Genomic DNA, 27,488 nt, shown 5'->3' on the forward strand with positions numbered 1-27,488 from the left:
AATAGTAACAGGGTTAAAAGTCCCAGTTGAGGAGTTAGACAGACTAGAGTTTCAATCCAGTTTAATAATATTGTAACTTTTGTCAGTGTCTGCATTTATAAAATGGAGACAGTCCATGTACCTGTTTCATCGTCTTAAATAATCTCCACATAAAGTCCTCAGTGCAAAACCTAGCCTGCCATAATAAGCACTACTGTATAGAAGCTACTATAGAATGCAAAAGAATTTGCATTATAGCAAAAGAATTTGTATTATTTCCAAAACTAATGATGGAGGAGTAAGAATTAGCATTTCTAGCTCCATAATACATTCTCATTTGACATTTTTCTGTCCTAGCTGCTAAGAAATAAGAGTTGATTTATCACACCAAGGGCTTTAGTGCCCTAAACTCTCCATGGCTTTGGGAAGCTGCCAAAGTTAAAACGAAAGATTGAAAAAGCTTAGAAAAAGAAAACAGTAATTGGAAACTTCTTAAAAAATATATAAAAGTTTGACAGACTAATAACTAGAGTAATAGAATCTCAAGTATCACTAAAGTGATAAAAGGAAGGAAACAAATATTCAAATATTTGTGAAGGTGTTTCAGTCTTATCTTATGAGTAAGGCGTCTCAACGGGTCTCTCACCCCTAGCCCTGGGAGGGCAGGAGGGCTGCATGGAGGGAGCGAGGGTGAGAGGGAGGGAAGGAAGACAGGAGTTATTGATGTTATTGCTCAGTCTCCTCCACCGTTTCAAGGTGAAGCAACTAAGCCCCTGAGCTCCGGGTGCTTTTCTGGGGCCACAGCTAATGCCAGACAAGAGCTCCTAAAATGAGTGAAGACAAAACACAGGTGCAGAGGTTAACAAAGGAAAAGATTTCACATGGAAGTTTCCTCCTCTTCAAACAGGGGCGCAGACAGAGCCATCTCAGAGGAACTTCGCTGCTCCACATTCTGTGCTTGTAGTAAAACCCTCTGACACCATCTCCTTTGTGGGTGCTGCCAAAGATGGCAGAGTAAATACCATGTGGCAAATGTGGATTGAAAGCTTTGTAGGAGAGAACAAAAAGGCCAGTTGGGAAGAAAAGGAAGTAAACATCTCAAGGGAAGCCAAAGTGATCAAAAGAATTATACAAACAAGATAAAAGGAAAATCAATATTAAAAAGAGATAAGGTAGAGTTAGAAAATAAATAGTAATGTGGTTCCTCTCAGGAGTATGAGCAGATGCAACAGAGATGTTAATCACTGAGGATAACTGTCTTCATTGCCACTCACAGGCCTCGCTTCCTTTCCGTGTCACTGTCCTGACTTTCCACCCAGAAGCCCCCCCTGGGCTGAGTGCAACTGAAGGGGGTTACCACCACAGCTGCTCCCGGCCTCTAATCTGTGGGGTGGTTTGGGGTTGGGGTGCTGGAAAGTGCTGTATGGATGTTCACTGCTGTGTTGGTTGTCTTCCTCCTCCTGGTGGACACGTCTGTGAGCGCCGGCCCTGAAGATGTTCCCGGGATCTACGAAGCCGAGCAACAGCTGCGACACGGGCAGAGTGCAGGCCAGTCCTGCTTGGGCGGAATGTTGTTCCTTTTTTTTTTTTTTTTTTAGATTTATTTATTTATTTACACAAGAACTGGGGTACAGGCCAGATGCGCGGGAGGGTGAGAGACAGAGCGGGGCTGCAGAACAGCAGACGAAATACACTGCTGAGGGGAGCAGCGGGTGAGACAGGAGAGGTCTGCCATGTCATGTGTGACCCTCGCTGGCAGGCTGGGATCAAACCAGTGATGCAGAGGCTGCGGACAGCTTCACAGTGGGGCGCTCAACTGCCTATGACACAAGGGGAGGCCCAGGAATGTTGTTTTTAACCATTTACATTCCATTTTCATGTCCCAGGCCTTCTTTCCTGGGATGGACTCTGTGTCAGTAGCACTGTGGGGCCCCGGGCCACATGGGCCTCCTCGTCCTCTCCAGGCCTGAAACAGGAAGAAGCACTTTGCAGATGTCCTCTTGGCCACCTTGTGGCTGCCGCCTTACCATGCGCAGGGTCTAGTGTAAGCTTTCTCAGTCAGAGAAATTTGACACGTTGGAAACATGCTGTAATCTGGGAAAGAGCAAGATCACAAGCAAAGTTCACCACAGGGAAGTGTATTGCCAGACTCTCTTGAAAGAAGCCAAACTGTATAAATCCAGATGCAGCAACAGTTGGTTATAAACAAGGGCAGAAAAAAGACTCAGGGGTCTTTTTTACTAGAGCCGTGAGCATCTCTGGAGAATGACCTCAAACTGGGCCTGTTCTCACATTCATTCCTGTAGATGTGTATTCTTCTTGGGTTGACTGGATACTATTTTCCTCAATCTGTCCATTTTAAGCATCTGTAATTTCTTTGGTTCTTAGGCCTCAATATTTCCTGATACTCTGTGCTGAGTGAAACGCCTTCCACTTTACAACTAAGTCAGCTCTGACATAACTTACCTCTGGTTTCCCATTCCCTGTGGGAAAAATATCTATATTTTTGAGTCACCTTATCTTCTTTGCTTCCTGGACAGACTGTAGAAACCCCTGCCCTTTCAGACTAGCCTGTACAGTCTCGTCTTATCCAGGATCCTTGAGGCCCTGGTTCCTGGTTCACTTGTTACTTCTAGCTGCTGCATATTCACGCCCCCTATGCACACCTTGTCCAAATCCCCCATGAGTCTTTTCTTCTTTTCACCATATTTCTGGAAAACACAGACCCTCTCCCTACTACAAATTCAACACACTTAAGTATCAACTCCTGGACCTTCTTGCCAGACCCCAGAAAGCCTCTTCTCCATTCTCTATTTCCATTAACACCCCAGCGCTCGTCTCAGTCCTCTGTGCTCATGGCCCCTCATTTCTCTCTGATCCTTCCTCTTCTCTCAAAGCAATAATAACAATAAAAGTATTGATGCACAAACATCAAATGCTTGCCAGGTGACAGATTCTTAACAAACTTTGCCACTTATCCTCACAAAGACCCTAAGAGGCAGGTCGTTTCATTTTATACATAAGCAAAGGAGAGTGTGGATTTAAATTCAGGTGTGTTTGACCTCCAAGCCTGTGCTTTTAAGCTCTTGGGAGGGAGTATTTCAGAGGTTAGCAGCTGGCAAGTTCTTTTACATCTATCTTCATGTCTTACCATCTGCTCCCCCACTGAGATTCTTCAGGCCTTAGAATCTGCTTCCTGCCCAGCCTCACCAGCTTTAGTCTTGTGCCAGGCTGTACAATTCCACCTCCGTAAGAACAGCTCTAGCCTGTCATTGCACCTCCCATGCCCTTCTGTGGTTCTTGTCACCCCATCTTATCAAGGCCACGCTCCTGGTGTCCAGCCAGTGTCCCCGAGTCCAAGACAGCCTGACAATCCTACTCTTTGTCCGCTGCCCCCCATAGTCCAACACTCCAGTTCCACATGCTTTGGCTAAAATACACATGTGCATGTGCCCAATCTGTTCGTCAAAGCCCAGCTCAATTGCTGTTTCCTCCGAGAAGGTTCTCTGTGAGCTCCATCATCTCCAACCCCCTGACAAGCTGGAGGTCATTCTTCTCTCGGGTGCTGAGCCTGCTTGCACTCTGGCTCTTGTTCTCTCTGGCTGTTGCGCTCTCTGGCTCTCTCTCCTACCCCCTTGGGAGAGTATGTATCTGTACCCCTTTCATGCATGCATTTACAGAACTTTGCATAGCCCCTTCCACGCTAGGCCTATGTGATGAAAAAAGGGAAAAAGTCAGCATGTCGTGCATTGTTGGGGAAAGAAACGCGGTCTCATCCTATAAATATGAGAGTAAAGTGTGAGGACGGTGAGGCCACCTCTCAAGTAATACATATCCTCAGGGACTCCCCAGCTGAGGTGAGACATCAAAATTCAGGTGGGAGGTTATCCAGACTGGTGAGAGAGCACCAAAGGGCGATTTAAATATCCTCAGAAGATATGTGCAGGCTGAGAGGACTCTTCTCCCTCCAATGAGTATATGAAAGAGAGAACAGCATCTGGGATCTTTCTAGGGAAGATTTTTAACCCAATGAAGGGTGAGACGTATCAAGTTGTATAAGAAGAGTGAGACACGCCCTTTCTTCAGAGACCCTTAAAAATCGGGTATAGTGTTAACATTTGCATCTACATCCCTATAGGCAGGTCCTAGAGAATTTTTCCATTTGCTACCCCCTTGTGTAAATTCAGGGCAGGAAAGGAATAGATTCACTTTATCTTAGAGCCCTACTTCTGCAGGAAGAAATAGTTTTAAACTTATCAAGATGCGAGAATAATTATAGTTTTAGCCTTTTGTACTCTTAATTCTCTAAATATTTATAATGTAAAATAGGAAATTTAAATGCACATTTATCAGTACTGACCTCCATAACATTTAATGGATTTTGACTAAATGGGATTTTTTTTAAATACTTTACATATTATGTAATAATAAAGTGTAGCAGTTAAGAACACAGGCCCAGAAAACAGGCTTGATTGAAGTCCTGGCTCTGTCACCTAGTGGCAGAGGGGGCCTGGGTAAGTAACTTAACTTCTGAGTGCCTCAGTTTCCTCATCTGTGAATAGGCATGTAGATCAGCCACCAGAGTGGTTGTCTTTACGTGCAAGGCCTTCCCAGAGTACCTGACACATCATAACTGCTCAACAGGTGATAATGTGTTACTTTCACTAAAACATAGGATGTTATATCATTGTTCCTAACATATGTTTCTCAAAAGTGTGTGTTTGCTGCCAAAAAGACTGATGTATTGCTCCTTGAAGGAAACATGTTGGCTCTTTCAGCTCACGGGTTAATATAAAGTCATCACCAAGTGATTTAGCTAAAAGGGATTCTTGCTGTGTGATTTTTCACAAAGTCCTGCACCAAGGCCGATTATGTGTGATCTAGGAGACCTCTACCACTTACTTTTAAAACTATCTCCTTTTCATGGGTAAGTGACTCAGAAATGATTCAGAAATTCTAAAAAGAAATTCAGACACTTAGGTACATTTAGATATAGAAATATTATCTCTGTCACCAGGATTGATCAAAAGGCTTTTAACATGAAGGTAGGTACTGCATTTGATTTAGGATGTATTAAAGAGGCTTTTGATAAAAGGATTTGTAAAAACACTTTTTTTTTTTTGCCCCTAGGAATAATTCGGGTTTCACCCCAGCGGATACCGTGGCCATCATTTTCTGTTCTACACACAAATCCCTCACCTTGGGTAAGTGATTCACAGAGTCAAAAACCAATTGAGTGTCACTCTCAGCTAGTTACATCTTACTACTTTGAAATTCAAGTCACTCTTCAAATGAAAGGGAACTGGGTATTGTCCACTCTGTGAAATAAAGGACAGTAGCAAAGTGAGGATGCTTTGAAATGCCATTATTTGATTGAACTAATTTAGGCCCTAATTTTTGAGGACCTAAATTTAGTGGGCTGGGATTTAGTTTAATCTGTAATCATAGCACAGTTTCTCATGAAAATATGTCCATGTAGGATGTTAGCATTTGGAGTTAAGAAGAAGGCAGGGGAGGTAGAGGAGGGTCAGTGTGGGGGCTGCTTCTGAGGGAAGAATCAGCAAACATTGGCTTTGGAAACTGTGGAGTTGTCCCTGGAATACGCTGCCCAGAGTCAGGGGTCACACGAGCCCGTGTCCTGGGAGCGGCTGCTGAGCTGAGCTGAATACACTCCAGCTCTGCAATGGGTGTCACACCCGCCCGCCCTAGGGGTGCTGTTGTCAGGAAAAGAGAAGTGGGTGTTTTGGTTCTGCCACGACATGCTGGGCTGGCACGAGCTCTGCCCAGGAGCACACATGGCACAATCAGCCTCCTTTTCTGCAAGAAGGGTACCTGCCGGTCAATCTTTCTTTTGTCTCTTAAAAGTTTGTCCTAATCCTAAAGCCATACCCTCCTGTTTTTGATGTTTTCTGAATGCTGGTGGTCATTTTGCTAAAAGGGGTTGGGTTGACTTGGATTTTTGTTTGCCTTTGAAATAGGTACTTAGATCTTCCAGGAGGATCCTAGCATAAGTATCTGAGTAACCGTGGCGTGTGAGTCTGTAGTTACTTCCTGAGTGTGATAGACGTGAACTGCAGGCCCCTCCTGACTGCAGGAGCACGTCCCCATCTGCCTCCTCGGCTCTCAGAAGGGGCATTTTACTTCCAACTCAACTATTTCATCCCACCTTGACCATACCTACTATCCCCTGCAGTCTCCTAGGAAGCATCTAGGAAAATAGCCTCTTTGCTGCTGCTTTTCTTATCCTGGGGAAGGGCAGGGATCTCCCTTGTCCCAGAAGCTCACTTATTTCCACAAGCAGCAAGTTCTGAGTCCTATTGGAATGGACTTGTCCAGCCCTTTAAAGCCCCATGATCAGCTTGCACAAGGCCCAGTGTTGTTTCGGTGTCGATGACCTGCCGTCTCTGGTACTGGGGGTGAGCCAGGACCTGATGTTCTTGACATGGAAGTGAAAGAACATCACACTGAGAAAAGAATTCATATTCCAGAGAGCTGGAGGACATTTCAGATTACAGCATTCAGTTACACTCTCTCTCCTCTCTCACACAAAGATAAAATTTAAAAGCTTACGCTATCTCTATTTGGTCTTTAAAGAATATATTTATCCCTTTTGGCCTTTGAAGAATCACTGTCATAAATATTCCTTCTAGTAACTTCACACACATACACACACGTATATGGACTACATTCAGTGAGGCTTACGTTGCACTCTTCACCATTCCATCTGGCTTTTGTATTTAAGCATAAATTGTCACAGACCAAGTGTTACCCATGTAACTAATGAACCAAAGATGAAAACTCTTGGTTGAGAGGCCTAAATCGTCTCTTCTACATACACTTTCAATTTATTTTATTGTTCTTGCTTTTGCCCTGTCTCGGTCTCTTCGTGGACTCGTATCTACACACACGCTGAATTTGATTCATTGCTTTTATTAGTGCATTTGCCATTGATTGATTAGTTCTTCGTATTAGTACTTTTTCTATTGATTGATTGCAGATGAAGTGACTATTTGACCTTTAATTATGAGGCTTCCTATTGAAAATGACATTGAGCTATGGCTTCACATAATCCATCTGGAAAGCCTGACGTGATACCATTCCCTGGAGTTCGTTCAGGAAGAGAGAGGAGGCCTGGAGGAAGCGTAGCTATCGTGCGCTTCATCTAAAACAATACTGCCAGGCTTGTTGCCGCTGTCCTAGAGTTTCAGCTCAGGGCGGGAGGTAATTTTATATTTTGTCAAGACAATATCCCTGCCTGTGGGTTACCATAAAAGGCATGAACTCTCCCAAGTTATTCTCCAGTTCGATGCTGATATTCGTATAATAACGAGAAGGTGTTTCACGGCGCAGGGCTTGAAGGCAGCTTGGCCCCTAGTTAACAGTGGCTCAGTGCACCTTCAGAAGAGCTCGTCAAGGAGGAAATTCAATCCCAGACCCTGTGCAGTTAGCATTCTCCTTTTCTGTTCTTTATCTTTTTCTCTTGGGTATCTAGAGTTCTAGTAGCGGTAGAAAACTTTTTCACTGTTCCTAGAAAGCAAATGCTTCAGAATGTCTGGGATCCTTGAGTGTATATTTGTATTAGTTTTCACTGTTTTAAAGGGGCAAAATGAAAGCAAATACTCTGAGAGCATGTCAACAGGCTGCTGGCAGTCAATCGTGAGATTTCCAGTTATTCTTTGCAAAAGCACTTCTGAGCTGTAAGATCGCTGTGTCAGTGCTAAACAGTGTCACGATCAACACGTACTGAAAACCCCCTGTGCGTCTTTCCGTGTTGCCATCCAGACGCTTGAGTATGAAGACGCGTGAGGCAGCTCTCTCTGTGGGTCTGTGGCTGCAGTTACACAGCTGAGCTGTGATGAGGAACAGCACTGACCACACGCACATATAGCTTTTAGGTAGGCCTAGGAGTCTAGAAAGAACACATACCTGTAACCAATCTGGATTCATGCTCCAGAGCTGGAACAATCACTTGCTGAAGGGCCTCAATTTCCTCAATTATGAAATGAGAAGATGGATAAGATGGTACTTGAAAGTTCTTTTAGTTTTAAATTTCTGGGAGTCTGTGCTCATTGTTCTAGAAGATAACAAGTTTCCCTGCCATATGAGAAAGGAAAAGCGTTCTTGAAAAGAATGGTTATGTCAATAATATTTCAATGCCACAGTAAAGGAAAGACAGCCATTTGCCGCCTCCTAAAGAGGTTAAAAGATCTTCATACTCTCCAGAGGATCTCATAGGAGAAACAAAATCAGAAAAGGGATCTTGTTTTCAATTTTACTTGGGAGCGTTTCAAGAATGTTGAAGGATCACCTGTAACTTGGGCAGAAAAGATCATTTAATAACATCTCGGCTGTTTCCTCAAGAGGAAAGAGAATTGAAATATAAATGTTTGTATTTCTGTTTTTCTTCTCTCCTTAAGCTTATCTGTGATTCTATTTGGCACATAAAAAGTAGTATCTTAATAAAACTACCCTACAACTGCGAAGCAATTGGGAATTAAGTGCTTTTTTAAAGCTCTCAACCCATTAAGTCATATTACCTGAGCAACCTTGAATATTAACAAGTCAGCAACTATTATTTTAATAGAAAGAAGAGCATAGGAGAAAAAATTAAAACATGTCCCAGATCATATAACTGAGGTTCAACTCCAGGCCTCCTAACTTCCAGAACTGCGTTAGTAATAGGACGAGAAAGCACCTCAAAGTTGGGGCCTCCATAGTGGGGCAAGGGGTTAAGCAGCGCACTATGAAGGAATCCACAGCCTCTGCAGCATGAGTTTCGATACCTGGCCGGCCAGGGAGCAACCCACATGGCGCGCAGACCTCTCCTGCCGCCCGCTGCTCCCCTCAGCACTGTACTTCAGTCCTTCTGCCTGCTCTGCTCCCCGCTCTGGCTCTGGTGAATTCTCTCACCCTCCTGCACTTCTGACTGTACCCAGTGCTCATATAAATAAATAAATAAATCTTTAAAAAAAAAAAAGATAATCAGATCTCTCTGGGGGAATCCACAGCCTGGCCCCCGGATTCCATTCATCTTAATGATATGCCAGGAACTGTTCACCTGGACCCCAGAGCCCTAACACCTGCTCTTCTCAGGGACTGGCAAATACTTTTAACCCCAGCTACAGTAAGAAACATATTTACAATGTGGTCTGGTACACACTTGCAGGTGTGTAAAAGTTTCACAAAACAACAGTCACTCTCACTTTATGTGGTACGTTTCATGTTCCACCCAAGGCTAGAGAAGGCCCAAGAGGTTGATTTTGCAACTCAGCAGTGAGTCATAATCCAAGATCTGAAAAATACCACTTTATACTTTACTTGGTGAGATTTTATCCTCTTCCTCAAATAGATACCGTGGTGGCTTTGACAATCACTGTTGCTTTTTTCTATACATTTTTGCTGATATAATATTTTAGTTCTCCATTTGACATGTTTTTAATGATAGTAGTAATAATACTATTAATAACAACAGATAACATGAACTGACTGCTTAATAGGCAAACACTATGCTAAGTGCCTGTTACATGAATTAATTTACTTGCAAATACTTTGTGCTGACAGGGTGGGGTTCTGTGTGTACTGGGGAGACTCGACCGGCACCAGCGACAGCCAGTTGCTCTTGTGGAAAATTCTCCAGGAGAATTGAGCTGCTCTTTTATCAGAGAGGAAATGCTCCTGAGGCAGCGACAACAAATGCTTATGTTTTCTCTGTCTCTATCCACCAGAGATTTTACTAATTTGCATAAGGAATGCAGAAATAGGTTTTAACTGATGAAATTACTGACTTGTCACTTAGCACGATAAATGTAATAAATGGACTCTCATGGAAATGTAGACTGTCCAGAAACTTTAGAGACTCTTCCCACTTGCTTCAAGAATCTAGCAAAACCCATAGCCTGAAGATGAAATCCTTGGGGCCGAGCTGGAGGTGCCATTCCTACCGGTTTAGAGCCGCTCCTGTTAGGACAAGCTGGGGTGTCCTGCCTCGAGGGACAGGGTGCTGGACACCGGTTCTGGAAGGCAACTGTGTGCTCAGAGAGACCCTCCCATGCAAGGAGCTGGTGAGCACACAAAAGGGCAGACTCTGGGTCTGCGGGGCAGTTGCTACTTTGCAGCTAGACTATTACTACACATTGAGTTAGAAATTCTTGTATGTGTGGCTACTTACTCTCATTCAAACCTGCTAACCAGGCTCGGGAGGGAGTGATCCTCACCTGCCTTAAACTTCTTTGGCCAACACACTTTATCTGTTGAAAAGAATCTAGAACCTAGGGTTAACCAGCCTGATCTTGGTCCCTTCCTAATAGCCTTACACACCCAGGCTCACAACACTCCCATTCTGTTCTACAACCACGTAGGAGGGAAAGCGAGGTTCTAACATGATAAACAATTTACTGTGGTCACATAATGCCAGTCACGGAGCTGGAACTCAGTCCAGCCTGACTCTCAGCAATGGTGCTGAGCCCTGCAGAAGGTCCTCAGGAGCAAGTGGAGCTCTGGGGTGAGTCCTGGGGTGCACTAGCTACAGAAAGTTTTGGCTAGATGCTTCTTTGGGCCCTTCTAATTCTAGTATTTGATCATCCTCCAGTTTTGTTTTTTTTTTTTAATTTATTTATTTTTATACAAGAACCAGGGTACAGGCCAGATGCGTGGGAGGGTGAGAGGATTCACTGGAGACAGGCCGGGAAACAGAACAGGCAGACAGACGAAATACACTGCTGAGGGGAGCAGCGGGCTAGACAGAAGAGGTCTGCTTCGCTATGTGGGATTCTCGCCAGCCGGCTGGGATCGAACCCACACTGCAGAGGCTGCAGACAGCTTCACAGCGCTGCGCTTAACCACCTGCGCCACCAGGGAGGCCTCGTCCTCCAGTTTTGAAAGTATTTTTCAGCCGTAGAATCTTGAGCCCTTCAGAGGGACATCATAAGATCAGTATTTCTCAAAGGGTGGCCTTAAAGTGATGGCAAAAGATTACTAGGCTTTATCTCAGGCCTACTGATTCAGAATTTTTAAGAAGACCCTGGAGTCTGCTTTTAGAACATACTCAAAAAACAAAAAAAATATTATTTGAGAGTCCCCTAACTGTACTCTTCCAGAATCGCCTCTCGGCTCCCAGAGACACTGGCTCACACACCAGGTCCCTTAGCGAAGCTTTTGACCAAGTAGAGAATTCAGTCGGGCTTTGAGTATGTGCTTTCTGATAAGCGTGGAAGCCAGTTTGGGTCCACCTGAGTCATTGTTCGTTTGTTTTAACTTTAGCCTGGCCCTGGGGTTCCCTGCTGGTGCGCCCCACTTTTAGATTTTTTTTTAACTTCTAAAGGAGATACTTAGGACTTTGATGCTCCTAGCATGCTACCAGTACTATAAAGAGATAAATAAGCCATTAAATTTTACAAAACAACCCAGTGGGCCTGGCGCCCGCTTTCTGGAATCATCCACTTCCTCATTCCCCGGCTCTGTGGTTGTGTCTAGGAAGGATAAACATCTGCTCCCACTTTTCCAATCTGTTCCTCAAGTTCCCACAGTCTCTGCCCAGTCTGGTTAAACCACAGCGTCGATGTGGAGCTCGGTGGGCATCTCACAAAATGAAGCCTGATCAAAAGAAGCCATCCATTTAGCACCTGTCACACCTGGCGCTGATTCCAGAAGTGGACTTGGCCTTCTTTAGACCATGTTGTCCTGCCTGAAGACGAGGGCAAAGCCTCAATACATTAAAAGCACTTCAGAACACCCACAATTTGAAAGTTTATCTTCTATGAATCCCTTTATAATAGAAAATACAATTTTTCAAAAAGTGTCACAGTATAATTGATACTGTGGAACGATTTCAGAAAGAAACACAAGATGGAGTCACGGCTTTCTAGAAGCCAGCGTCTGAAGGGGACAGCAGACCAGAGAGATTCAGATGTGCTGCTGGGTTGACAACACTGTTCTAATAATAAAGCTGCTAAGAGAGTAGATCTTAAAAGCTCTCTTCATGAGAAATAATGTTAACTGTGTGGTGACATGTTAACTAGACTTATCTTGGAAATCCTTTCATCGTGTGGATAGATAAATGGGATCTTCAGAATATACACCTGAAACTCATGTTCCATGTCAAAATAATGTCAATTACCTTTTAAAAGGAGTTATTTGCACTTGTCAAGAACTTATAAACAGATGGGGGCCAGGGGAGCTTGGGGCGCCCTTGAGGGGGACGCTATAACCATCCTCAGCAGCTGCCATCATCACAGCATCATGAACAGCACTGAGGGGCTCGGGCTTTGTTCTCCCCAGGGCTGAACAGGGAAGAAGGTGGTCACAGAGGATGAGGCTGGATGCTCTCTGGACAGTTTCGGTCACTGTCAGGGCACCATGAGGTGCAGGTGCCACGCCAGGCACTGTCCTGGGGGCTTTATAACCCTGTCTCACTGCAAACCCCAACTCCCTGAGAGAGGGTGTGTTCACCTCCTCTTGAGCAGATATGGAAGCCGATAACAGTAGGATAAGATGGCCCGATCATCTAGATGTCAGGATTCAAACCCCCTTCTGCCATCAATCCTGGGTCCTCTCATGCCTGGGGGGTGGTTTGCTGTCCCTGCACTGCCTCAGTGATGGAGCAGGAGCAAGAGGGGGCCGGTCTGCACTCGCCAGCTTCACTGGGCTGAGCTGACTCGCCGACAGTGGAGTCCCCCACACGCAAGGGCTCCTCAGGTGAGCTCCACACCTTCATCCTCTGCTTCTTAACGTCAACTCCAGTGGAGGGAGCTTTGAATTCTTGTTCCATGGTTATTTCAAAGTAAAACCACCTTATCATAGAAGTAGCTCTAAAGAGATCAGTGTCATATAATAATCAGCTCACATACCCAGAGTCACAGACACCACATGCTGCCGAGTGGAAAATTCCACTGAAGTGAGGGGAGCAGCCTGTGGTTCAGGAGCTTGTGCTTGGTCCCATCCAGGGGTGCTGACAAGGGCCCACCTCCCACTGCTTCTATTCTCTCTGCTTTTGCTATCGGGAGCGAGGGCTTCACCTATTATTATTAGTATTAATATTTACAAAGCTGGCCTCCAGCAGTACTGGTGGGCCTCACAGAGCAGCGGCTGTTGACTGGGTTTGCAGAGAAGCATCTCGCCCCACTCCATGTTCTGTCTCTCGATCTCAACTTGCCAGCGAAGATGGATGAGTAGCCAGTGTGCTTCAGAGTTGGGTGTCTCCAATTATTTATTCGGTCATGTCTCTCCCCAGAAGCCTCCTGATTGAACCAGACACTATAAACCGTGTGAGGCTGTGATGATAGCCAGCACCGTGCTTCTTTGTGGTAAAGAATAAGTGAACCAGCGGCAGCAAGACAAGGGGCCACCCATTGCCTCCTTGTCACCGCTACAGCCCCAGCAACTCCAGCAAGAAGCTACAGCTTGCTACCCCATTTTTTAAAGCCATGTGTACTCAGTAGGTTTTTGACAAGTAAGTCACCCAGGAGGCAGGGGGAGATGTGATGTTGGATATAATTAAAAAAATTCCCGGGCCCCAGGAAGCCAGCTCATTTGGATTGGCATCTCTCCTGAAACTGAGCGCCGTAACCATGCTGACGTGGTGACGCTGCCCAAGCCCGCCTCTGCTGCACGTTCCCTCCTTGCACTCGTGCCTTACTCCAGTACTAGTCCCGCTTACTCTAGTGCTGGTACTCAGTACTGCCGGAGCACGTCTGCGAACTGATATAATAATAATATTACTACTGATGAACAAGCCAGTGAGTGCAGAAGTGAACAGGAAGCACTGGCACGGAGTGGACCATCTGTCTACCTCCAGAACCCTCCAGAATGCTCCGAAGTCCTCCTGTTCCTGCTTCTTACGAGCCCTGGCTTCTCAGCCCAGCAAGGCTCACACTAGATCACCTGGGTTGTCCAACTACAGTGGTGCTGTGTCTGCTTCCCACACCCATGAAACCCAAATCTCTCAGTATAGAGCAGGCGTCACATCTTTCAAAGATCACCCAGGTAATTCCAACGCACAGCTGGGCTCAAGAGCCACCGCAATGAACTCTTCCTGTGTTTGCAAGCACTTAGGCACAACCATGTTCCAAAAAGAATCCAAGATAGGTTGTATCTACTCATTTATTCATAAAATTGGATATTTGAACAAATTTGTGAAAATCACACTTCTCTTTGTTTTGCGTAGATCTGTTATGTGCTCTGAAGTTAAGGAAAACCAAGGGGATTAGCAAAACATCATTATTTCCAGAAATGGATTCCAGGGTCTTCTTAATTTCTTCTTCTCACTCCTATTCTTGTAAATGAGGCCTTAACTCCCCAATCTTATATCATTGAGAATAAATTAATGGCAGGCATAGCTTCAGAGGACTTCATTTAAGCAAGTGAAACCACAGAAACCTGAGTCAACCTACTTAAGAGTGGATTTAAGGATGAATGACTTTGATTTCTAGTCCCCAAATCAAAAATCTTCTTTGGTCTCAGAAGATCTCTCCTGAGTTTTATTTTCACCAAGAAAATTATTGCCAGAGGGTGACAAACAGCCATGTTGACAAAACAAAAATGTGTATTAAAAATAATGTGCATTTGGGTCTCATCTTACACACCCTTACCACTTAACTAAGACTCCAGAGCCTTCCAGAACTTCCTACCATTGTTGAGAGATTATGGATGCAAAACTGCAGGGAGAACTGAGGTTGAGAGAGCAGCAGCAGGAATGAAAGCACTCGCCCCACCCACCAGCTTCTCTCTGCCTTGAACTTAAAAAGGTTCAAGTGTTTCTTCATTCGTGTAAAAACCACATCTAAAAAATTCTGTAAACTCGGACAAGGCTTTCCAGAGTCAGATGGAGCCAGACCTGCGTTGTGACCGAGTTAAATATATTCTGATGACCTGGAGTTATTTATGTTCTATGAAATGCTCGTTCTATTTTTGATGTGTTTACACCCTGTAAGTGTAAATATTAGCCAGATCTCCTCATTAGACGATGAATGACTCTTCACTTACTGTCTAGAAAAGGAGAATAGTAATCTCATCCATTTCCCCGCCCATCTGGTCTCCATAAATAAGGTGACCCCTCCCAGAAGACTGCACTGGAATGCAGGCTCGTGGCTCAGTTCTTTCATTCATTCTACATTCCCCCCTTCCTAATTACCCCGACAGCACTGTCAGACAGGTGAGGCTGTGCCTAATCTTCTGAGGCAGAAACCTTCCATTGGAAGAGTTAAGTGTTTCACTGTCAGCATCTGGTGAGCGGCTCATGCCATTCATTAAACATCCTTTCCAATCACAACGTACCTGTCTCAAAACAGAAAAACACCAGCTGCTCCTATGGGTCTTTTCTTGCATCTTTATGTACATAAAACTTTCAGCAGAGTGATGGGGTTACAGCCCAGGTAGCTGAAGGTTCAAGCACCATCTTTCATTCTCCTAATGAAAATAGTCATCAGTGACTTGTATTCCGGGCGAGCAGAAGGCCCAACACAGAGCTCGGTTGTGGAAATCCCGTCTCTTCTCTTCAGACCTTTCTTGGGTCAGTATTATTTTCCTTAGGTTTTTCGCCCTCTATTATGCAATGTTAACATTATCAAGCAGCGCTTTTCTCTGGGGTTCCTAAGTCCCTTGACAAATTACCATTCCAGGCCCAGAGCCTGGAGCCAGCCTGTCTGTATTCAAATCCCAGTTACGTCCTGTCACTTGCTGTGCGTGGCCTTGGGGACATTTTTATTCATTCCTCCACTGCCTCAGTTTGCTCATCTGGAAAATGGAGATGTTAATGGAGGCTTGATTCACACTGAAGAGGTGAGGAGTGAATGAGCTGGTATCTGCATGCTGTCAGAGCCGTGACTGAGGCAGTCCTGGCAATGATCTTGGCAATTATCTCCACTCTGGAGTCTGCCTTCCACATACAAGCAACGATACAAGCTGAACACAAGCTGTGGCGCCTGACGTCCTGGGTGGGGAGGGCCTGCTGAAAGGCTGAAAACTGAATGTTGCCACCTTTTTCCCTGAAGCTCTTGATTACTGAAAAGATTGTTCCTTTCTTTAACTCACCTTACACATCGAGTGTATCATTGGCTCATTTTCTTGCCCTTCCAGGTCGACATATCCGATTTAGATAAGGAAAAATGTTGAATGTTGTTTTAAATAACGAGGAGGAAGGATAAATCTCTTAGGAAAGTGTTACCTAAACATCTTTTTAGCATAGCTAGCTAACTCCTGACCAACCCAAGAAGGAAACCACAGCCTTACCATCTTCTAATCGTGGGGGCCCGTGGGGAGAGCTGTTCAGTTGAGACAATGTCTGAGTCTTTCGTGAAGCAACTGGCGTCTCAGCCGATGTGGATGTCAGAGCCCCCTCCCCTTCCCTCTGCTGTCTAGAGAGAACCCGATGCTATTTTTCAGGCTTCAGTGGCTGGAAATTAAAATTCCATTTGTACATATCTGTTAAACTGATTTAGATTATTGAGTTTTTCTGCCAGAGGCCTAAAGGGGGTTTGCCAGAGGGGCCGGGGATTCTGTGCTCAGCAACTCAGAAATGCTCCCATCCTTGTGGGTCCATGAACCAGCAGGCAGGTTGAGCGAGGGATGGGGGAGCTCTTAACTGGCGTTTGTCATTTCAGATGACTCTTTGTATCAAAAGGACAGAAATGTTTTTGTCTGGTAAAGCAACAATCACGTTCTGATGCTGTGGTGGGGTGGTAAGAAAATACAGCAGGAATTTGCAGTACAAGAGGCAATGACAGCAAGAGAACAAGGAAGCAAGTGAAATGTAAATCATGGGCCAGGGTAAGGTGGTGCCATCTGCATATTAACATACCTTGGAGGAGTTGAGTGAAAGACCAGTCACCTAGGAGGGAGTGAATGAGACCAACTCACCTGATCCGTGACTTTCTGTCCCCCTTCCTCAGGGAATCTGCATAAAGGAAAGTTCCCAGTGGGCTGGGAGGGAAGTCCTGCACTAGCAGGATCATGACCAGAATGGAATTCTGGGGTCTGGGCACATGAATCAAGGCCTGTTCCAGGGGCCACACGTTAGGACCGCTCCTGACCCTCCTAGTGGGCCTCTGATGAACAGCACACCACGCACACATCACCTGGAAGTGAGTGACCTTTCTTTTTACCCCCTCCAGACGAGGAACAAATTAGAATAACCTGAGTGTCCACTGACAACATTTCCCTAACCCAGCAGAGCAAATTCTCTCCCTGCCGGGGCCCGGATTTTATCCCCGGTGGCAGCTGCTCTTTGCGTGGCGCTGGCGTGGTCCTAACTTCCCTACCTGTTAAGTGAGTAGAAGCGCAAGCTCCAGGAAGGCAGCAGCTCTGCCCATTTCTTCACTTGCACCCCGAAGAATGCCTGGGCCATGGCGAATGAAGACCAGCTACCTCCCGCACATTGTGTCTGATTTTGTCCACAGTCTATTAAAAAAAAAAAAACAACTACAAAGTAGGTACGTTTTACAGATGTGGAGACTGAGGTTAAATAACTTGTCCCACGAAGGTGACACAAGAAGTAAGTGGTAGTTGTGGCCAGCCGACCCGGGACGGCACCTTCTCCACTGCCACACGGCTGGATGCCGTCAGTTAGAAGTTAACACTGTGAAATGACAGCAATTACTACTGAAAATTAGCTTGCTCTAGGATAACCCTAAAGCCTGTTCTGAGCAAATCCCAAAACTACTCTTCACCTCGTCATGGTGTCATGTAACGCTCTGGAAGTGGCATGTCATTGCGCTCTTTGGTTAGCAACTGAGATAAATCCGTGTGTGATTTCAGCTTTTGTCTCTGAAGAAAGATTTTCTGTGTGGGTGTGTGAGACAGAGAGAAAGGGGCACAGAGATTGGCACTTAGTGATTAGTGATGCTAAAAGAGCTACATTTTGATTGGGGAAAATCTCTCTCCCAGTGAATTTTAACAGCAAGAGTGGGTTCTTCTGAGAGACTCGCTAAGGAGGAAGCATTGGAATCCACTAACAATGTGCAGGACATTTGGATAGTAAACTTATGGATGTTTCCAACTAAGAACAAACCAAACAAAAGTAGGAAGTCACCATGACAACTGGAGAAGCAACTGGACTCCAGATTGGCCAGTGTCTCTCTCCAGAACTCACTGAAAAGTCTGAGAAAGCATTTAAATGGAAAACAAATCGTGTGAATTCCGGCGAAGGAGGCTCTGAAGGACAGGAAGTGACCCAGGTGCTGGGAGTGTCCTGTCTCTTAGCTCAGTGGGGAGGTCAGTGTAATATTAGACTGCAGGAGACCAAAAGGGTGTTTTGTAACATATTCCCCTCCTGCGCCACACTGGAGTACTCATTTCAAATTTTGTGTTTGCAGTTGGTCCAGTTTCTTTCGTTTCTGCCATATCGAATATGGTTTTGCCGTGTGCAGTCTAGCCCTGTCCAGAGGGCCAGAGGGGTGGGTGAAAGGATTGTCTGCATAGTCAAGTGAAGCACTGGTGTTTGTTCCTATCCTGTCTCTTTCTTCAGGAAACATGACTTTAGCACCGATTCCCAGGTAATCATTTCTGTGTTGGGCACAACTCCCATGCTTGAACGCTAGGGGAGAGTAAAGGCAACGAAGAATACTTAGCCTGTGTCCAGGGAAAAACATCGTACACAGAAGAAAATAAAGGCAACACAATTGAATGCTAAGCTATCGGTGCACCGAGGCTGAGTGCTAGGAAGGGTGCACGGCGGAGGGATGGGGAAGCAGAGGCCGAGATGCCATAGGGCTTAGGCCCCTAGAGAGGAAGGACAGGATCCAGGCCTGGCTTAGCTTTTACAGAGACAAAAAAGTGAGAGGCCTGAGCTAGTGCAGCAATTGGCAACTGAAAGTTGGACTCAGTGGAATTAACAGCTTAGTAAGAGTAAGTACACTGGGGTCCCCTGCTGCCTCTGCACCAGTCAGGTGTGTGCTGTCAGCCAGATGTGTGCTGTCAGCCAACACACCCAACTGCTCTAAAGCTCAGCCTCCTCATCTTTAAGTGGGAAAATCGCCACCTACCTCACTGGGCTGCTGCCGGAAGTCCCAGCACGAGGGTGGAGTGGGAGTTGTTCTGCGCTGAAGTTGAATAGGCGGCGGACGTGATGGATGGGCACCGGAAACCACTGTCGTTCTTGAGCAGGGCACTGGCCTTAATTAATGTGGGTCTTAGGAAGATTAATCTGGCCATGGTTTGTAGGATTGATGAAGGGCAGAGTCTGAAGACGGGGTTATGTCAGGAGGTTGTAAGAGAAATCGTGGCTCAAGGTTCTGAGGAGCGCAGTTACCCAGGTGGCAGTGAAAACAGAGGGGGCCAGAGGATGGCCATGTCCACAGGAGTTGGAAACCTGGTGCAGAGGTAGAAATGGGGTTAATCATTGATGATTCCCCCAACTTTGAGTTGTAGAAACTGGGTAGCCAGGGACAGAAGGGGTTAGAGAGAAAGCAAGCTGGTGTGGTCAGGGCGAATGACTAGAAGCAGGCCCCACCAACACAAGGACTTCCTCTCTTTTTCTCCTTATATTCCCCAGTACCGCAAGCAGTAACTCACAGGTAGCAAAGACCCAAAAAGTAATTTTTTAGATAGGTGGCGGATGGATGGATGGACAGATGGAGATTAAAGAAAAATTATAATGGTGACAGCATCGTGCACCTAAAAGTAGTAAATTCTGGAAGTATGTAAAGTCATTTTAAGATTCTGTACAACAAAGCAGACTGCAGTGAGGATTAAATAAAAGTCCATATTTAATCACAGAAGAAAAATGTCTGTTTCTCAAGAGAAAGTGGAAAGCTGTTCATCCAATAGAAAGTAGTGGCTGTTGAAACTTAAACACTGATACAAAGGGAATTTTCTAATGGCGTGAACATAAAATAAACATATTGAAAACGGGACCCAAAAAGCCATATTCTTGTAGGTATCGTTTTGTCTTCTCCGTCCTGGGCAGAGGATAAAAGAAACCCCTTTCTTGCTGTTAGAAGAAGAAATTTCTTACTTGATGTTTCTACTTGGCAGCTGTCAGTTGAAAGCTCTGCTCATGGAATCTGCCGAGTGTCAAACCCTGTTGGATAATTTTCGACGGATGTGTCGGGTGTGACATGGAACTACGGCGTGCTGTACATGAGTGATTTCCCAAGTGTTTGGCTCAGGTAGTCATGTGCAGAGAAAGGGCTCTTCATCCAGCCACACGGAGTACTTGTAGGGCAGCGGGGAGATGCTTTTGGTGGAAATTACTTTCGTCAGAAAAAGAAGCCATTTACAATCTGTGCCTTCGAACATTGTTCAGACGGCACATTGTATGAAAGACGCATTTTTTGATTAATGTTTTATAAACGTTTTTCAGCATGACAGCTAAAAGTCCCTGTAAAATTGTAAATGTGTGCGTGGTGTTCACTTCCATAACGTCAGATGCCATCTCGTAGAGTCTGCTTGCATCCTGTCAGCCAGGGTGACACGGAATCCATACCTGGGAGCATTAAAATTAATTTGCTTCACTTACAGGACGGCAGAGATAGCCAGATGAAAAGAGTCCTGTATTTAAATTTTACTTTAAAAAGAAAGTTGTTTCTAGTGAGTTTGTTTTTAATGATTGCTTTTTTCCTCCCCTCGTTACAAGGCCTGTGAAAATGAAGAGGTCTGTTCAGCGGCTTTAGGACGGATCTGAGCAAACGCAGATCCATTCACCCAGCACGCTCCTGAGCACCCCCACGAGCTCAGAGATGAGGAAACAGGCCCGTGGGCTCTTGAAATGGATCTTAGAAGAGCCCGAGAAGGTTCTGTGCAGCTCAGCCAGGGATGCAGGCAGTGATGCTGTGTGTGGCGAGGCTGGGCTGGAGCATGGGGTTAGTTCGGCTTAGCCGGGTCAGGTCGGCTAGAGCAGAGGCCTTGGGGGGCAGCCAGGGGGCCTTGAGGATGGCCTCCAGGAAGCCGCTTCTGAATAGAACACAGGGCCGCCTGTGTGGCCACGTCACCTCTCACTCCACTTCTCCCAACTTCTCCTCTGACCTTCAAGAAAATGACAGTGTGCTGTGTGGAGGGGAGGTGGGGGAGATGCTGACGGAAAGAGGAAAAAGACTGAGATAAATCGACTAGGAAGAGACACGAGTCATTGAAAAGGAAAGTAGATGATGGAATGGTTGAAAAGTGAGGTAGAATTTAGTACTGAGAACAAAGGTTCTGAAAACAAATAACATGTAACATAGTAACCCAGGACTCCTCCGCGGTCCCCTCCCTCCCAAGTGCAGGTGTGCCACAAGTGCATCACGTGAGGGGGACGTGCAGGGACACGGGAAAGGGACTTGGGGTCTCTGCAAGCTCAGTTTTCTCCTCATGTGTGTGTGTTTTTATTTATTTATTTGTTTGTTTGTTTATTTATACAAGCACTGGGTACAGTCAGAAGCGCGGGAGGGTGAGAGAATTCACCAGAGCCAGAGCGGGGAGCAGAGCAGGCAGAAGGACCGAAGTACACTGCTGAGGGGAGCAGCGGGCGGCAGGAGAGGTCTGCGCGCCATGTGGGACCCTCCTCTGGTAGCCGGGGAGCAGCCAGGGATGGAACTGGCGCTGCAGAGGCTGCGGGCAGCTTCGCAACCCAGCGCTCAACCGCTGCGCCACCGGGGAGGCCCCTTTTGTGTGTTATTGTCAGTCATATTTTTAGCATTGGTTGCTCGGGGTGGTGTGATGGGAATGTAGTGAAAGATGAACAAGAAGGCATCGCAGACACATGGCATGGTGAGAAGTCCCTGTTCAATGGGACAGGTGTCTACAGAAGCTCAAAGCCTTCTTGGATCCTTCTCTTTTTCACCTATAATATAGAGGACTAGAGTGTTCGGGAACTGGAGTGGGGACAGTGAAGGGAAACAAGAGGAATCACCACAGGAAGTGGCCAGAGTTGGGGGAACAGAGGGAGGAAGTTGAAAGTGGGGCCTCAGAGCTTTAGCAACAGGCTGGAGCCACCTTCTGCCGCCCCTGGAGGGTGTTTGCTGCAAGAACCCCAAGCTCCTCTCCCTGTCCAGCCTTCCTCTAGTGCCCCCCAACCCCGCATCAGCAGAGCTGCCCAGGAGCTGCTGACGAGAAGTGATGTTCGCAGGGTCCCAACCCCATCATGAAGCAGAATGCAGAGGGTGTGTTTGAAGACAACATGTACCCCAAGGCCTATTTTTTCAGAATCCACATTCTTTCGAAAAGATCTTTGCTCTTCCTCAGCCAGCGTGGGGACGGCTCGTGGCCATTCCTGAGGACAGGTTCTTTGCAAAGCTGTGTTTGTAAACTAGGCAGTGCTTGCATCGTGTTTGCTTATCCTCTGATGTAATAGAACATGCACATAAGGTCCATCTGGAAAGTTAGTCTTTCAATTTCCAGCCGAGAGTAATAGAGGACGTCCAGTGTAATGCGGTTGTCATGAAAGAGTAGGAAAATAAAACAAATAAGTAGGATGAGGTGTAAGTGCTGAAGCACCGGCCCAGGGCCGGAAGAGGCCTGCGGGCACCTTGGTATCAGGGCCCAAAGAAGGCGGCGCCCCTCCACTGTGTGCTTAGTGTAGCCACAGCCCCCGTGACACCCTGTGGCTCCCCGCAGAGTCCTAGGAACACCTCTGTGGGGTGTTCCTAGTAGCTGCTTCACCTCTTACCATCTGAGCTCTCAGGGCCATCCTGTGTGGGCCACAGGGGGTTGACGAGGGCCACTGCCTCTGGGGGTGCTTCTGGGAGAGGCCCAGGGAAGACGCTCCCAAAGGACTTCACCAGGAACTCTTGCCAACCAGAACCCCCTCCACGTCACGCATCTAGAGCCGAAGACCTCGGCGGTCAGACCCAGCCTGACATGGAGACCCTGAAGCCAAGCTGCCGTGTCTCCACCCAGACTCCGCCACCAGGACAAGTTTCCTGACCTCGAGCTGTTTCCATTGCCTCATCAGTGCCATGTGGACAGGGTGACAGCACCCCCGGGCTACTGTGAGGTTCATTCGCTCTCCCTTGGGCTCCCCTAGACACGGCAGCCCGAGGACGCACTGTAGCCTCATCGCAGTTTCTCTCTGCCTGCCGGACCCGTCGCCGTCCAGTGACTTTCTGTCATTTACATTAAGACACCTCGCGTGTCTTGCCATAGAATTTTTTGCTCATTTAGTGTAGCCATAGCCCCCGTGATGCCCTGTGGCTCCCCGCAGAGTCCACGTAGGCCCGTGAAGACCGACAGCACCACAGCCTCAGCAGGAGAATCCCAGGGATGCAGCCCGGCACCATGGGCCTTGATTTGGGGTCTGAAACCCCTGCCCTGATCATTTTTAAGGGGCAAACATCATATTTCTGTGTTTGCTCCCTCTGGGCTCCGCTCTAGGTCCCTTCCCGTCACCCCCTAGCTCCTTCTAGTTCCTCTGGGCCAAGTACTCTCCTAGAAACACTAGGGGCAGGTCCGGGCCTGCTTATTTTCTCACGGTCACAGCTTTCCAGGACTCAGTACCAGACGCTGCTTTTCAACTCTAAATGGATTAAGCGTGGTATTTTTTTTTTTTTTTTTTTTTTTTTTTGTGGTAGGGTGCACAGGTGGGGTCCCACCTCAGCGAGGTGAGTGGGATGGGATGGGAGCACAGGCAGAAAAAGCTTTTTTTAAAAAAGATTTATTTATTTATTATTATTATTATTTTTAGTTTTCAATTCTTTTTTTATGTCATATTTCACATTTATTTCACCAATCTCAACATACAAGCTTATATGAATTTTGTTTGATTGAGTGACAAAAACTTTGATTTTTAAATGACGATTAGTTTCTCTCCCAAAAATATACTGTATTTTTTTAATTTTAATTTTTTTATTTTTATATTCCCCAAGCAATTGCAACCCCTTTATTTTGACCCCAATCCCTCCCCCCCCACCCCCCTCCCCTCATAAAGTGTCTCTGGTTCATAGTTTGTTGATTATGATTTTCACTTTCTTATAGATATTCATTTTCCTGGTCCCTTATTTAAGTTTTCTAGATTCCTGCTGAGTGAGACCATCCGGTATTTTTCTTTTTCTTTTTGGCTTATTTCGCTGAGCATGATCTCTTCCAGCGCCATCCATGTTGCTGCAAATTGCATGTGTTTATCTTTTTTGACTGCTGAGTAATATTCCATGGTGTATATGGACCACATCTTCTTGATCCAGTCATCTATTTTGGGGCATTCTGCCCATTTTTTAATTGGGCTCGGCTCTTTTTTCTTTTGTTGAGTTTTATGTGATCTTTGTAGATCTTGATTATTAGCCTCTTGTCAGATCTATGATGTATAAATATTTTTTCCCATTCAGTGGGTGTCTTTTTGTTTTAATGATAGTTTATTTCTCCATCTAGAAGCTTTTTAGTTCGATGTTACCTGTTTACTTTTGCTTTTGTTTTCCTTGTCATTGGAGTTGAGTCCCAAAAGACATCTCTGAAGTCAATGTTGTGAAATGTTTGCCTTTAAAAAATATATATTGTACAGTTTCTGGCCTTACATGCAAGTCTTTAATCCACTTTGAGTTAATTTTTGTGTGTGGTGTGAGTTGTCTATTTTAATTTTTCTGCACATAGGTGTACAGTTTTCCCAATACCATTTGTTTTTTTTTTTGTGAATTTTTATTATTATTTTATTATTTTATTCTTATTTATTTATTTATTTTTAAATAATAAATTTTATTTTTATTTTTTATTTTTTTTATAGAGGCATGGGTTTTTTTTTTTTATTTATTTGTTTGTTTGTTTTGTTTATACATGCACTGGGTACAGTCAGAAGCGCGGGAGGGTGAGAGAATTCACCAGAGCCAGAGCAGGGAGCAGAGCAGGCAGAAGGACCGAAGTACACCGCTGAGGGGAGCAGCGGGCGGCAGGAGAGGTCTGCGCGCCATGTGGGACCCTCCTCGGGTGGCCGGGGAGCAGCGGGGGATTGAACCGGCGCCGCAGCGGTCGCCGGCAGCCTCGCAACCCAGCGCTCAACCGCTGCGCCACCGGGGAGGCCCAATAAATTTTATTTTTATATTCCCCATACAATTGCAACCCCCCAATTCTGACCCCAATCCCTCCCCTCCCGCCCCCCACCCCCCAAAAAGTGTCTCTGGTTCATAGTTTTTTGTTGATTTTGATTTTCACTTTCTTATAGTTACTCATTTTCCTGGTCCCTTATTTAAGTTTTCTAGATTCCTGCTATGAGTGAGACCATCCGGTATTTTTCTTTTTCTTTTTGGCTTATTTCGCTGAGCATGATCCCTTCCAGTGCCATCCATGTTGCTGCAAATTGCATGTGTTTATCTTTACTCAGCATTCAAAAAAGCGTGGTAGTTTTTTTAAAAGCAAGCACTTTTGCTTTTTGTATTAGCAAGAAGACGGAAACTGCAAAAGTCTAAGCGTGTACTTTTGAGGCGCTGAGGGAAGCAATGTGTGGGAGGAGCCGAACGTTTTCAGTTTATGGCAATGAATCGTGAGGCTATAATGAAGAAAGCAGCCAGGACATACACTTTGGCATAAAGGTTTGGTGGAAAAACCACAGGGTTAGAATAGCGAGTTACTATGTGCCATCATCGTGCGTGTTTAGGAGACTGTTCTCCTGAATCAGACTCTGTTCTCAAAGGAACAAGAAAGCGAAGCTATGCAAGAGATTCTGTTGGGAAAAACTGACCTCTGTGCACAGCAACCCCGGCAGCTGGGCCATATTAACACAACTGGTTGTAATCATCAAACGTCAAGCATGTCTTCTATTATAGACGCTTCGTAGGGACCCACTGTAGACAGCTGCCTACAAAGCGCGTGCACTTTGCCCTTTGTGTAACAGAATGGTGGGTATTATTCAGCAGTCATTTACCTGAGTTCCTTTAAGACCTTCATTCTGGGGTTCAAACATTCAGCACTGATCTTAGAGTTCACCTGCCATACCCAGTACTGGGAAAAGCACTTGGACACCCTGGGCCAAGGGAGAACATGCAATGCCTTCATTAATGCTCACTTGGCTAAAGTACCCTCCTACGTGGAGCAGTGTGTGCTCCACATCATCTCACCCTATCCTTTCGACTCTCAAAAGCGAACTTTGGGACTGTGAAGTGGTACCTGACAGGCCTCCCTCCAGACCAGCAGACGGCTTCATCCTAAGCAAGAAAAGATCCATGTTTAACCTTTGCCTGGCTTGTCTTTGTCATCATACGTCAAGCAACTGTGTCCCACAGTCTCCTCTCCTCTCCCTAGAGGGACTGCTGCTCTGCAAGAGGTAGTGGCTTCCTCAAACCACGGACCTCCTTTTCAGTGTGAATCTGTCCTCATTAGAGTTTTGAGTGTGAGGTCATGAAAGAAAGAGGGAAGATTTGGTGACTCCCGCGAGATCCTCCATTTTCAGTGCCGTGAATACGCGTGGGGGAAACAGGCCGTGACCTAGTCGGAGTCCAGTGTCAACGGGGCGGGTCCCTGATTTGACGGCAGACCCGGTGCATGTCTCAGCATTCTGTCTTCTTGTTCCTCAGGAATCCCAATGCTGAAGATAGTGTTCGCAGGCCACGAGCACCTGTCGCTGATCTCCGTACCCCTGCTCATCTATCACCCGGTCCAGATCCTGCTGGGCAGCGTGCTGGTGCCGACAATCAAGTCCTGGATGGTGTCGAGGCAGAAGGTGAGATGCACTTTCCTCCGCTCCCCCCACGGAGAGCCGGCAGAGGAGCGAGCATCTTACTGCCTTCCTCTTTCTTTCGTTGTTCATCCTTTACTATCGTGTACGGCTGTGCAGAATTTACACGGCTGAATGTTGACAAAGAAGAAAAGGATTTGAAAATCCTACTTCTCCATCCGTGTTATATACAGTCATAGTGAGCAGCAGATTCATCAAAGTAAAATTTTCCTCTAAATGTTTAGACATGCTAAGATTTATTCTACGCACTAGCAGAAGCATTTCCAAAAGGGAGACTAAATTCCACAACGCTGTTCATCTCCCCTTTACACAGAAACCGGAGGACCACTGGCTAACTTAGAATAATCCAGAAGGCTCTGGAGTATCTATGTGTCCCATTTGACCCCCAAAATAAGTATCAGGTATCAATCCTAAGGGTATCCTCATCTCCTCTGCTTTGCAGGCACCCCCCACCTAGTATGGGGGCACTGGCTCAGTTGCCAGGCCCCCAGGGAGGTGACCAGTCGCTGGCCAGTGAGCTGGGCTGGCGGGTCCATTTGTCCCCGGTGGCCAGGATCCCTGGCTGTGTGCTGTCTGGATGGACTTCCTCCTCCGAGCAGCGCCAGGGATCTAGTTTCACTGAGCATTCATTTTGCCCCTGATATTGCCCAACTCTGAAAAGCATCTTTTCCTTCCTCACAGGGAGTGAAGCTGACGAGGCCGACGGTGTGAGGAAGGAGGCGCTCACGCCGGGTGTACATATGTACAGGCTGTACATACACACACTCTGAAGACTTGTACTTGTGAATGTTGCTTCGATGCATATTTTATTTTTTTACACAAAAATAAGATATAACTGTTTAAGTGCCTTAAAAAATGTATTTGACAAAAGCATTATTTCCAAAACCTACTTTGTTGCTTACTGCTAGGGGGCAGGACAGTATTCTGGAGTCGTGTCATTTTCTTT

General features: G+C 46.0%; 1 protein-coding gene across 5 annotated transcripts in view; it reads left to right on the forward strand.

Annotated features, from left to right (window-relative positions):
* SLC10A7 (solute carrier family 10 member 7) overlaps positions 1-27,253 on the forward strand; it is a gene marked incomplete at both ends in the record, with an annotated part of 186,444 nt that extends 159,191 nt beyond the window's left edge. For 4 of the 5 annotated variants that reach the window (XM_084244755.1, XM_084244756.1, XM_084244758.1 and 1 more), the window contains 3 exons: positions 5,110-5,183; positions 26,382-26,527; positions 27,224-27,253. In XM_084244755.1, the coding sequence (XP_084100881.1) occupies positions 5,110-5,183; positions 26,382-26,527; positions 27,224-27,253 (250 nt within the window). The remainder of the gene's footprint in view (positions 1-5,109; positions 5,184-26,381; positions 26,528-27,223) is intronic. The other variant, XM_084244759.1, reaches the window with a different exon arrangement.
* Between the last annotated feature and the right edge of the window lie 235 nt (positions 27,254-27,488).

Source organism: Talpa europaea (assembly GCF_964194135.1).
Source record: "Talpa europaea genome assembly, chromosome: 10".
Classification (NCBI taxonomy): domain Eukaryota; kingdom Metazoa; phylum Chordata; class Mammalia; order Eulipotyphla; family Talpidae; genus Talpa; species Talpa europaea.